Source organism: Tenrec ecaudatus, unplaced genomic scaffold (genome assembly GCF_050624435.1).
Source record: "Tenrec ecaudatus isolate mTenEca1 unplaced genomic scaffold, mTenEca1.hap1 Scaffold_269, whole genome shotgun sequence".
NCBI classification, from domain to species: Eukaryota; Metazoa; Chordata; class Mammalia; order Afrosoricida; family Tenrecidae; genus Tenrec; species Tenrec ecaudatus.
The window spans coordinates 399,775-413,231 of record NW_027458864.1 but is presented as its reverse complement, the minus strand read 5'-3'; the positions used below and the strand labels follow the sequence as shown (position 1 = coordinate 413,231).

Genomic DNA, 13,457 nt, shown 5'->3' with positions numbered 1-13,457 from the left:
GATAATTTTTCACCCACCTGTAGGCCTTCTGAAGCCTGAACTGGGCTCAGACACGTTGAAGGAGATGCATGCGCACTTGGGAACATCTCCCTCAGGTTGCCCTCAGCATCTTACAAGGATGATCAGTAGCCACATCCAAGGGAGATCAGAGCAGGTCTGCTATCTTGCCACGCATATCATTGATGTCTTGCAAGGTTGATTAGTGCAGGTCTTCTATCAGCATCTTCTAAGGAGAAACTGCAATATCTTGGTAGGTAGATTAGACCAGGTCTCCTCCCAGCATCTTGCAAGGAATATCAGTCACATTTGGCCAGGAAGACCAGGGAAGCTCTCCTATCAGCATTTTCCAAGGAAGATCTGCAGCATTTTGCAAGCAAGGCCAGCACAGGTCTTCTATATGGCAAACATGATGATCCACATCTGCAAGGAAGATCCGAGCACGTCTTCCATCACCTTCTTGCAAGGCAGATCAGAAGCGTGTTGCAAGAAGATTGGAACAAGTCTTATCTCAGCACGATTTAAGGAAGACGAGGGATATTTTGCATGGACTATCAAACCAGGTTATCTCTCAACATCTTCCAATGAAGATCGGCGACATCTTGCAAGGCAAGTCAGAGCAGGTCTTCTGTCAGCATCTTACAAGGCAGATCAGCAAAATCTTGCCAGAAAGATCAGAGCGGGTCTTTCCTCAGCACAACTAAAGCAAGATTATGGATTCCTTGCGAGGAAGATCAGAGCAGGTCTTGTATCAGCATCTTGCAAGGAAAATCAGCAATATCTTGCATCGCAAATCAGAAGGCCAGGCACATCTTGCAAGGAAGTTCAGCAAAATGATGCATGAAAAATCAGAATCCCAGGCATATCTTGCAAGGAAGGTCCAAGCAAGTATTGTATCAGCATCTTGGTAAGAAATCTGCAAAATGTTGCATGGCAGATATTACTAGGTTTTCTATCAGCATCTAGCAAGGCAGATATGAAGCATCCTGAAAGGAAGATCAGAGCAGGTCTTCTCTCAGCACCTGTTAAGGAAGACCAGGGATATCTTCCAAGGAAGATCAGCACAAACTTGCAAGGCAGAACAGAGCAGGTTGGTTCTGGCAACTTGCAGGGAACAGCTGCAACATTTTGCACGGTAAATCATGGCAGATCTTCTATCAGCATCTTGCAAGGCAGATCAGGGAATATCAGAATGGGCCTTCTCTCATCATCATTAAGAGATATCAGCGACATCTTGAAAAAGTGATCACAGTAGGTTCTTCCAGCATTTTGCAAAGAAGATTAGCGACCTGTTATGGAACACCATAGTAGGTCCTTTTTTACCATCTTGAGTGCCAGATTGATGACGTATTTCAAGCCAGATCTGGGCAGGTCTTCTCCCACCATCTTGATAGATAGATCTGCAAAATTTTGCAAGGCAGATCAGAGCATGTCTTCTATCAGAATTTTGCAGGGAAATCAGTGGCGTTTTCAGGGAAGGGCACATCAGATTGATCCCACTCACAAAATAGATCCTCCCCTCTGTGCATTGGGAGTCGTGCTGGGAACAATTTTCTGGAAGAGTACTGCGCGAAAAAGCTTTCCAGGTCATCTCATGCAGCAGCTGCTTCTAGGTCTATATTATTGGCATGTTGTGCCTACCACCGGATTATGCTGTTTTTTCTTTGGACCATCTGAGTTTGTGTGTCTGCCTGTCAGTTATGCCCTGCCTGGCCATGACTCCTCTGTCTAACTCAGGTTTAGACCAGACACACATACACACACACCCACACGGGTCAACATTTGGACTTGCACGACACGTTAATTGGCCAGTATTTTTAAATAACATTCTTCAAAATAAAAATCTGATATTAAAAATAATTTTAAAATTAATGATCTTTCAACAAAGATCAGAGCGGGTCTCCTCACAGCATTTTCCAAGGAATATCTTCCACATCTTTGTAAGAATGACCAGAGCAGGTCTTCTAATAGCTTCTTTGAAGAAGATCAGCAGCATCTTGCACGAAATATCATTGCAGGTCTTCTATATTGCAAAGCAGATCAGCGACATCTTGGCAAGGAAGACCAGAGCAGGTCTTCTATCAGCACCCTTTAAGGAAGACCAGCGATATCTTGTAAGGAAGATCATTGCAGGTCTCAATCAATTTCTTGCAAGGAAGTTCAGCAAAATCTTGCAAGGTAGAGCAGAACAGGTCTCCTCTCACAATTTGCAAGGAAGACCAGCAACATCTTGCCAGGAAGATCAGAGCAGTCCTCTATCAGCATCTTCCAAAAAAGATCCGTGAAGCTCAGACCAGGTCTTCTATCAGCACCTTTTAAAAAGAGTATCAGCGACATATTGTAAGACAGATAAGAGAATGTTTTCCCACCATCTTGCAAGGAAACTTAATAACATCTTGCAAGAAATACTTTTGTCAGGTCTTCTGTCACCATCTTACAAGTCAGATAATCGATATCATTCAAGGAAGATCTGGGCAGGTTTCCCCCCTGCATCTTGTAATTAAGATCAACATCTTGCAAGGCAGATCAGAGCAGGTCTCTGTCAGCATTTTGCAAGGAAGACAATGGCCCATAAAGAATTGGGCATTTGAAGACCAAATTAACAATTTGAATGATTACATCAAAGATTTTATAGCAGTGTGTAGTATAAACACTTTCTTAGTATAACCAATTCATTAAGCTAGAGTGACATGATAACTGCAGCATTTCATTTCAACATTACAATTTTGAGGATGTCCACGGATTTTCCAGTATTTCCTCCATTTTCATATAGGCTAACTATGAGTCAGTGCTGAGGGTATGTAGGATTCTGGACCAATTCCATATCTCTTAACAACATGAACAGCCTAAAACACCTTGTCAATAACAGACATTTTATGATTCATAAATAGAATTCATGAATTATATAAAAAATTATTCTCACCACCAGAATGCAAATCTTCCTACACAATTCTTAGTATGTTAGACGCCTCTATTCTAATGTGAAAATACTATGACGGTCTCTTATTTAGCTCTATGTTATCTCCCTGGGCTTGTAGTTGAACCACACTTATGTCACACCTTGTAGTCATCTCAGCAACACCAACAACAGCATTCTAAAAGAAATGCCTTTTCCTTAAATGTCAGAGAATTTTACTAGAAAGTGAAACAAAACAAATACAAATGCAAACCCAAGAAGCTTAAAAGGAAGAATTTACCATAATTTTAAAAATTCTTTAAATCCTCCAAAATAAATACAACACAAGGTGTCAATTTCCCTCTTGAATAAATGTGAAATTAAACTTGGAACCCCCAATAACACAAAGAGTTACAATGTTTAGCAGCTAACTGAGAAGATGGTTCCTTTCTCCTCAGAGACACTTTAACAGATAGATCTGGTGACTGACTTTTGAAAAAAAATAACCTTTGAAAACACTATGAGGCACAATTCTCAGACAAACATGGGCCACTGTAAACTAAACACAACCAAATATCAAATGTTCTTGAACAGCTCTGGAAACTTAGAATATGAAGACTGTCTTTAACAAGCAAAAGATGTCCTGTGAGTTTGTCACTAGAACAACCATGGGCAGCGAGATGAAGAGCCAGGACTCCACCATGACTTTCACTGTCTCCCTCTATCTCCAGGCAACAGCTGCCATGAACAACAGTGGGAAAATTCTATGGACAGCCGCTCCAGAGGGGCAATGGATGAAGCCTCATGTTGCAACATAACTCTGGATGGGAAGCTCCAAGATGCTGAGTGGGTCCCTGTGCTCATTCTGACGAATCTTCTCTAAAAGGAATCCTGACCCATGAAGGGTAAGCTGCATCTGGTCAGACCTTAGGGAAGGCCAAGTGGGTGGGTGACCTCCATTCTCTGAAATCTTCACCCCCGCACCTTTAGTCACTGACTGTTATTGAATCAGTGCTTCCCCATGAGTGTCAGAGACTGTGCCCTTTACTAAAGAAGCAAGCCTCACTTTTAATCCCATCCCGCCACCATTACACCGTGTCAGAAATGTTTAGAAAAAAATTCTAGTCACACTACTCACCTTTTCAATTCACAGTTGTAGAGGCTTTCAAGGCTCAGATATCATTCTGGACCACTCTCTTGACTCAATTAGGTGAGTACCAGAGGAATCCAAGATGGGAACGTGGGACGGTAGGCTGCTTCCTCCCAGGCTATGCAGAAGGATGAATCCAAGTTATGTAGGAAATATGGCAAGATGCTGTCTCAAGTCTGGAGATGCACAAGTATGGTGAGGCCCTGGACCTGGCCAAATCTGCACAGCTTACAGAGAGAATCCACTTACATTTATACTGGGGGAAACCACACCCACCAGGATAGCACCTCCCACTTCTGGCTGCTGACAGAAAATCTCTTCATGGATGTGATGGCATTACTTGTCACCTAGACTGACATTATCATAATCGTTAACCTTCTGAGAATCCTGGCCAAGCAAGCCGATAAAGAACCTAACCCATTACAAAAAACCGACTGTTCCATAAACCCAAGTGATTTCAATAACATTGAAGAACGTGAAAGGGAAGAGGGATGGGAAATACCCTTCCAAAAATGGCATCCAACCAGATGTGTTCAGTGTTGAGCTCTGAAGAAGAGTCCAGCACATTTTCTTAGTTTTTAAGTGTGTTTTGAAGGAATCATCACTAATTGGGGGGTTTTCCGTTTAAAGTGTATTTTCTTATAAATTAGGTGGGTAGAATTCTGTGGCTTATGTTACGTAGCCTATCAGCCATAGGTTAAGCCTCTCTTATTCTGTTGCTTCTGGGGCAAGTTCCTTGTCTGCTTGGACTATCTGTGGGATTAACTTGCTTTAGGTAGCACTGTGTATGTGTATGTGTGCTTCAACATTACCTTGGATCTAGGAGGTTCACTGTGTAGGGACTGCTGGTCCACAGAAGAACTCTGATCCAGGTCTCCTTTCTTGCTGTAGTCAGGTCCTACATCTCTTTTCAATTCTCTATAATGCTTTCATAGATGAAAGGCTGTGCTGCTATACCTCAGGATAATCCCTTTACCTTTATCTCAGAAAGCTTATGAAGGGAGTAAAGGATTTACCAAACAGCCTGAATCCCTTTACCATGGAATGTCTTCACACATGATACCATCACAACTGATCCATCAGAGTTTCATTTTATATCATCAACATAAAATAAATCAAGCCCAGTAACACTGTGTCCATTCCCCCTCATAGCCAATCATTGGACAGACTAGAATTGCTCCCTAGTTCCCTCAATGCTGTCCATAATAGGATCCCCAAACTACTGGCCCTATTGCATGTCCTACTATCAGGAAAACAGAAAAATCACCCACATCCCTGCAGGCAACTGAAAATGTTTTCATTATATACCATAATCCAGAATAAGAGTAAAAATATTCTCACTGCCATTGCATCAGAGCAGACTAATAACTATTTAGGACAAGGTAGAACTGCCCCTGTGAGTTTTTATGACTGTAATTCTTTCTGGGATTAGAAAAACCACATATTTCTCCTATAAAGTACACGTGGACCATTCCATTTCCACTCAAGAGGAAGTATCAGGTACTTTGATAAAAACTAAAATATGTCTTTATGGGAGCAAACTACTCACCTTTCTCAATTGGAAACTTGGTGAGTTTGAAGCCACCATCTCTTGATTAATAGACCCACTGAGCATACTACTCGACCAGACTCTAAAACTGACATCATTACGTAATTACTACACTACAAAGAATTATGACCCCAGAAAGTTGATACAGATAATGAACCTCTGCATATAATTAAGATATTTAAACACAATGAGGGCCCCGAATAGGTACTGAGCTTTAAAAGAGATAGAGAGTGAGCAGTACATACCAATCTGTTTGCCCTGTTTATATTGAATACAGCAAGTAAATCCATATCTTCAAAATTCAATATAGATTACACCCAGTTCACCCCAAAAGTAGACTTGTATGCTTTCTGTTACACATGCTCATTATGAAAGAAATAAATACAACACTTGTAAGGCTTTCACAAACAGAAAGTCATTCTCTTCCCATTGGGGTGGGTAGAAAGTTACATTTTATGTGACTGGACCAATACATAGCATAATGAGAATTTTAGAACATATTGGGATTGTCAATGATTACATCTTGCTTGCATGCACAATAAGTGCCCATGGAAGCAGAAGTCAAGAGATCAAGTGAACCATGACAGTAGATAAATCTGCTTCAAAAGACATCTTGAAAGTGTTGAAAAGCACCCCGCCCCTTCTGCCAGATGCCCCTCCCCTTGCGCCGGCCGCCCCTCCCCCAGCGCCAACTGTAACTTTCGCTCCCTTCAGCGCTGTCCTCTTGGAGCTCCGAGCTGCCCGAAGCCAGCGCAGCCACCGCCCTCTCGCCACCGTCATGATCATCTACCGGGACCTCATCAGCCGAGATGAGCTGTTCTCTGACGTGTACAAGATCTGGGAGATCACGGGCGGGCTGTGTCTGGAAGTGGAGGGCACCATGGTCCGCAGGGCCCAAGGCCACATCTATGACGCGCTCATCGGCGGCAACGCGTCCGCCGAAGGCCCCGAGGGCGACGGGCCTGAGCACAAGGTGGTCACCGACGTGGACATCGTCATGAACCATCACTTGCAGGAGACCAGCTTCACCAAGGAGGCCTACAAGAGGTACATCAAGGACTACATGAAATCCCTCAAAGGCAAGCTGGAGGAGCGGAAGCCGGAACGCATGAAGCCCTTTATGACCGGGGCTGCCGAGTAGATCAAGCACATCCTCGCCAATTTCAAGAAGTACCAGTTCTTTCAGGGCGAGAACACGATTCCCGACGGCATGGTGGCCCTGCTGGACTACCGCGAGGGCGGCGGGACCCCGTACATGATCTTCTTCAAGGACGGCTTAGAGATGGAGAAGTGCTGACAGTGGGCAACGCACGACCGACCGCCCGACCGCCCCTCCTCCTAGCTGTCTGCGGTCCGCCCACATGACACCAGGACCGAGACAAACGGAACTGATGCCATCATGAGCTCTGCGTCGACTTGTGACCTTGACTTGGAGCGGTGACCTTGATTTTTTGGAGCAGAGGCTTTTTTTTTTGTTTAAGAAAAAAACACAAAAAATGTCGTGTAGGTTGTCTAAAAATAAAATGCATTTAAACAAAACTAAAATAAAGAGTTGGAAATGCAACAAAAAAAAGTGTTGAAAAGCAAAGATGTTACCTTGAGGATTTTAAAGTATGCCTGCAGAAGCCTTGGAATTTTCTGATTCTTTCTTTTTCCTCAAACCATTTTGAGAACTAATCCAGATATCACATCATTCAATAGTTGTATCTTGTCATGCAAATGACTATCAGTTTCAAACATTTTCTTTTGGCTTATATTTCTTTTTTGTTTGTTTGTTTTTGCTTAAATTTCTTGATAGCAACTCCTCATTATCTCCCACCAGGAACCCTTAATGTAGCTATAGTTTCTATAGAGTCACCCACACTGGGTTCTATATACCAAATATGTATAGAAAGATCCATAACAGTCTCAGAAGGCTGCCAACAATAACAACAACAGTAAAGAAATAAACTCAATTTGGAAACCAAAACCAGAAAGTATTAAAAAACAAGATTAAGGTGAAAGTGTATCAATAGGGAGATCAAATAACAAGTTTTTAACTTTCAAGTCAGATTTTTTATTTCAATCTGCTATAATCATCTCTCTAATACTCTGTCTGATAACCAGGTTATTCCCATCCCTTATTTATGGTCAGAGAGAAATCACCAGAAGCTTATTCCTTGTGTAGAACCCGCAAATGTATTTGGCCTTCAAATGTCATCCACAGCCTTCTCAAAATCAGAGTTAAAAAATTAAACTCTGATACAATTCTCTCCTTAGATTTGAATGTGACTATTGGCAATCCTTTGATCAGCATGTTGGTGTTCTTCTCCATGTGGACTTAGTTGACGTTACACTGAGATGACTGCTTGTTTAAAAACAAAGCTTAAGACCCCAGACACCATTCTTTCTGAGAGCAAGATACCATCTCATTTCTTCACCACACTTTGCTGTAGCACCCACACCTGTGGTTCCTTCAAAAGGGCACATACTGATCAGGGCAATGTCATAAGAACTAATGGTTCTTAGATTGAGCTAAGGTTAAGTGTGACCCCCACATCCACCCCTAACTCTGTGTTTTCTATTCACCTCTTCTCACCTTCCAGATTTTTTTTTACTTTAATGCAGATAACTTTATCAATCATCCCCTTGGAGCATATGATTCTTCTGCTTGTAGTGTCATTGATTTAGGGCATGTAATATATTTAAAACACAATTGAGAAAAGGAAATTAAAGAAGTGTGCAGACAGTATTTTCAATTTCCTGTTACCAAGGAATGTGAAAGTTATACATTCTTCAGTGCATAGAAAGGAAGACTGAAGAAGAATCAAAGTGTTAGAATATAGTAATGGCAGAAAACATTGACAGCACCATGGACTGCCGAAAGTGAAGACAAATCATTCTCAAGGACCAACACCTTGAGTTTCCGGGTAAGGCCATTTGTTATGAGAACTTAGTGCTTATTCTGCTCCCTCATTCCTTGTGTACTTTGAGAAAGTGCATACAAGCTTACTAACACATGTCCTAGCTAACAGATAAAATAAAAGACCGTGCAGGGCATCCATTAGGGTGACATCCAACCAGAGGTGTTAGTCCTTTACTGGATAAAGGGTTGGTATTCCAACCTACATTTGTGACATGGTTTATCACATAAGCTCACCCTGGTGGACTTATACAAATGGAAGACAATATCCATAATATATAAGAAAAATTAACACCCTTCTATTGGCTCTATATTCACTCACATCTCCCATGTACGACTGAGAAGATCTCTTCTCTAGGACTTCCAATGCGCTAAATCTCAATGGTAGCAGTCTCGTCTTCTTTGCTAGAGTAATTTGGGATCACAGACCAACAAATAAGCCTTCACACAACAAGGGCTTCAAATTTACAAGGTAGCATGATTGCCAATCTACTGAGTATCACGGCCTGCCCAAGCTGACACAGAGAAGACGCACCTCAGGGAAATGAGATTTGCATCAGGGAAAGCATGCCAGAGACCAACTGCAAAGGCAGTGAAGGCAAAAAGATAGAGGGTGAACAAGACCTCAGAATTATGACACCCTGATTATGGTGAGTAAGGCATGGTGAATGTGCTCTGGAATGTCATTCAAACAATGCAAAGCAGACCTGTGTTCAAGCGCTGTCTTTCTGTTTGGAGCCCAGAGTATAACTGTTGATACGACCCCACACAGACCCCTCTCATGGAGTTCATTCAGCACCCTAGGTAGCTGCCCCTTTCATGGTTTCTCAGGCTGTAAACGTATCATTGTCCTTCCCAGTGAAGTAACTGGTAGGAGTAGCACACAGACCATGTCCTTAGCTATCAAACGTTTCTGTCAAAGCACCACTAGGGCTAAATTCCCTACTCCACTGGGGTTACCAAAGAAGCATCATGATATAGCTGCCCAAGCACTGAGATGCACTGTGCAACCAGTGACACAACAATAAGGCATCACTGGTGGGAAAGATATGCAAAGCTAAGCTTCAAACATGGTGATATGGGAAATATAAAGAGGGTAACCAGTACATCCTCTCTGGATACCCATTTCTACTGAGTAGAGAAAATCTTCACAGATTCTGAATAGACATAGGAATACACTCATGCCAAATGTAGGACAACCAGAGATATAAATACCAGATGTGGTGCATATACATACATATATACACACACACATATATATATATAGACACACACACACACACACATATATATATATATATATATATATATATATATATATATATATATAATAAAGCTACTTAAGTATGGAAGTTTATTATTGTTGTGGCATATTACTTCAAATATAGGTAGTATGCAGGGTTGAGGGCTGTGTTGAGGTCATGTGGTGCTGGATCTTTGAGTTAGAGGAGAATAACAGATAACTAAATATTGTTGAGCGGAGATGAAGAAATCTTAATAGATGAGTAGGTACAGAGAATAGGATATATTAGCACAAGGGTAGGGTTTAAGCGATGTTATAATCATAAGTGGTCTTCTGACTAAGTATAATGTTTTTTTTATAAATTAGAAAAGGGAATTTCAAGAGGTATTCTAGTACTTGATTGTTTATGTGAAAGGGTGTCACTGAGAAAATGAGGGGTGTGTCTTGAGGTAGTGGTGAATGTGGTATAGATAGAGTATATCTAGTAAGTAATCTAAAAGATTAACATATCAATTCCCTATATAGTACATGAAGAGCGCAACAGATCAATGTTACTGTGTTTATAAGAAAGCGACCCCCTTTTTTTGGGGGGGGCGACACTCTGTTTAGCAGCTTTAAGTGTCAGTGTCACATGGGACATAGTGGAGAGGCATTGGGTTTCTGTGTCACACCAAATAGCCATCATCAATGCAGGGGTCCCAGAAAGGAAATGGAGGTCCAGTAGGAATGGAGGCTTGAGGTTTTAGTGGTGGGTAAGGGGCGCTTCTAATCAGGGGGAGGTCATTAAGAGGTAAATGGCAGCACTGGTTAGTTGCCAAGTTGAAGGACTTGCTGTTATATGAAGTTCTGGGTTATCTGGGCGGGGTGGGAGATTAAAGTTTTTTTAAAAAGAGAATAAAAATAATATACGTTATAGTTATATTCTGACTGAGATTGGTTGAGTTTGCTAAAAGAGTCTTTCAGGCAGCCATGTTTTCCCCTGAAATTCAATCATTTGAAAAGAGTTCTGAGTGGAGAATTTCCTCATCAAAAATATGAATTTAAACGTATGTCTTTTATCTCAGATAAATAAACTTCTTAACCTGATATTTTTGAACTAAGAGAAATGAGCAAATGTCAATAAATTACACACATACACAAAAACCTATACCTGGCATTCACCAGAACATAAAATGACTAAATGAAAAATATACAAATATCAGGAAACTCCCTGAATAAAAAAGATCTGTGATTTGTCCTTCAGGAGACTGGACCTTAATATTTTGAAAGTTTAGGTTGGAGAAACCCCAGGTGATAAAATGGCACCCTCCTCATTAAAAAATAAACTCAATTAACCATGAACTAAGTGGAAGTGAAGATACAAAAATGTTGGGCCGAGATCAGACCTAATAAATTGAAAACAAAATGAAGTCAGGATCTTGAAGGAGGAGTCAAGATTCCTGAGTATGCCCAGTTGGATAAGAAATCTTTCATTCCATTGGGGCTCCACTCAAGTTCCCCCTCAATGCAAGAGTATTTTGTTCTATTAAACTGGCATTTCATGATGCTCACCTTCCTGGCATAATCGCCAAAGACAAAGTTGGTGCATAAGCAAATGTGGTGAAGAAAGCTGAGGGTGCCTGATTATCAAAAGATATAGGGTCTGGGGTCTTAAAGGCTTGAAGGTAAAAAAGTGGCCATCTAGCTCAGAAGCAACAAAGCCTACATGGAAGGAGCACACCAGCCTGTGTGGTCCTGAGGTGTCAAAGGGATCAGGTATCAGGTATCCTCAGAACAAACAATCATATCATTGTGAATAAGGGGCTGTGCTGTGCGTAGTGGCGACCCAAAGTCCATCTGCAGGCAATTGGAGATTCCCTTACAGAAGGGCCGCAGGAATGAGATGAGCCAGTTAGGTTTCAATGTAGCAAAAATGAAACATACAACTTCCTTCTAGTTCCTAAATGCTTTCTACCCCGCAACTATCCTGATCCCAATTCTACCTTACAAATCTGGCTAGACAAAAGGATGTACACTGGTACAGTTCGGTACTGGAAACACAGGGAATCCAGGGTGGATGATACCTTCAGGACCAGTGCTACGAGTGGCAATACTGGGAGGGTGGAGGGAGGAAGGGGTGGAAAGGGAGAACCGATTGCAAGGATCTATATATAACCTCCTCCATGGGGGACAGACAACAGAAAAGTGGGTGAAAGGAGACGTTGGACAGTGTAAGATATGACAAAATAATTTTCAAATTATCGAGGGTTCAAGAGGGTGGGGGGAGTGGAGGTGGGGGAGATGAACTGATGCCAGTGGCTTAAGTGGAGAAAAAATGTTTTGAGAATGATGAGGGCAATGCATGTACAGATGTGCTTTACGCGATTGATATATGTATGGGTTGTGATAAGAGTTGTATGATAAAATGATTAAAAACAAAACAAAAGAAATCTTTCATTCCAATTATCCAGTATTAGTCACTGTGATTACTGTTTGGGCATAAAAAGACTTAAACTGGTGCAAAGAAGATAAAAATTACTTTAGACATGGTAGTCAAGTGAAATATACAAGGCTGATTACTGTGACCCACTGGCTCAGAAGCACATGTCCAAGTCTGTTTTTTACCAGTAACAGTGCATTGGACATGCTATCAATCAGTAACCATGTTTTCTAGGATTAGCAGCCACATCATTTACATGGATCATGAAAAGTCATATTTTCTTCTTGGGAAAACAAAAGAAAACTCTTGTGTCCTAGATTGAGACCAGGCTGTCTGTGGGGTCTTTGACACCTTAAAGCATGTTGGACTTTGTTCTAGTTGATTGCTATAGACAAATTCATCACCTCAACATATATGGTGTTTTTGTACAGTGATTCACCTCCAGAATGCCCTTTCCTGGTACCACTAACAAAAATAGTACTTTGAGTTCATCCAGAAAGTAGCCTGTGTGATTCCAGCAGAAACTACATTGAAACACTACTAATTGGATCACAGAATTTCACAGTTACTTAAAAACGAGTTGATATTAACTTGTTATAAATACACATACCATATGACAGCTAGATCCCCACAAGTATTTATTCATATAAAAGTATATATGTTCAGAAAATAGTGGTACAGGATTATTAATATATTCTTTAATAAAATTTTAGAAAATAGTGTATAAAACATTACCAAATTCCTATATATTGGTGAGGTCATAAAAATATTTGTATATAAATAAAATTAATGATCCATAAAATTTATGTTGCATCTATAGAAGTCAGCAGATGAGAAAATTGAGTGCACACACTACTAAAGAGTTATAAAGCTTTGTCATAATTCCTAATGCTTCTCTGCAATATGGGTTTTTCATATGTACAGTGAAGTTTTTGGATTCACTAAATCTGTTACTACATTCCTTACATTCCTAAATCTGTTACTATGTTCCTTACATTCATAAGTCTTCCCTTTACTTTGAGTTGTTATATGGTTAATGAGGTGTGAGTATTGAATAAATTAGTTCCTACATTCATTACTGTAATAATGTCTTCTCTCCACTATGAATTCTCATATGTTGATTGAGTTCTGAGGAATTATTAAAGGCATTTCCACATTCCTTACACTCATAAAACCTCTGCCCACTGTGAATACTCATATGTATTTTGAGGTTTGTGGATTGAGTAAATGTTCTCTTGTATTCCTTACACTCATAAGGCCTCTCCCCACTGTGAATTCTCATATGTTGTGTAAAGCTAGCA

General features: G+C 40.8%; 1 protein-coding gene across 1 annotated transcript; it reads left to right on the top strand.

The window, feature by feature from the left end:
• The first annotated feature begins 6,370 nt into the window (after nucleotides 1-6,370).
• Nucleotides 6,371-6,733, top strand: LOC142436434 (translationally-controlled tumor protein-like). Its single transcript, XM_075540092.1, has one exon. It carries the CDS (start codon nucleotides 6,371-6,373, stop codon nucleotides 6,731-6,733), a length of 363 nt encoding a protein of 120 aa, XP_075396207.1.
• The last annotated feature ends 6,724 nt before the right edge of the window (nucleotides 6,734-13,457 follow it).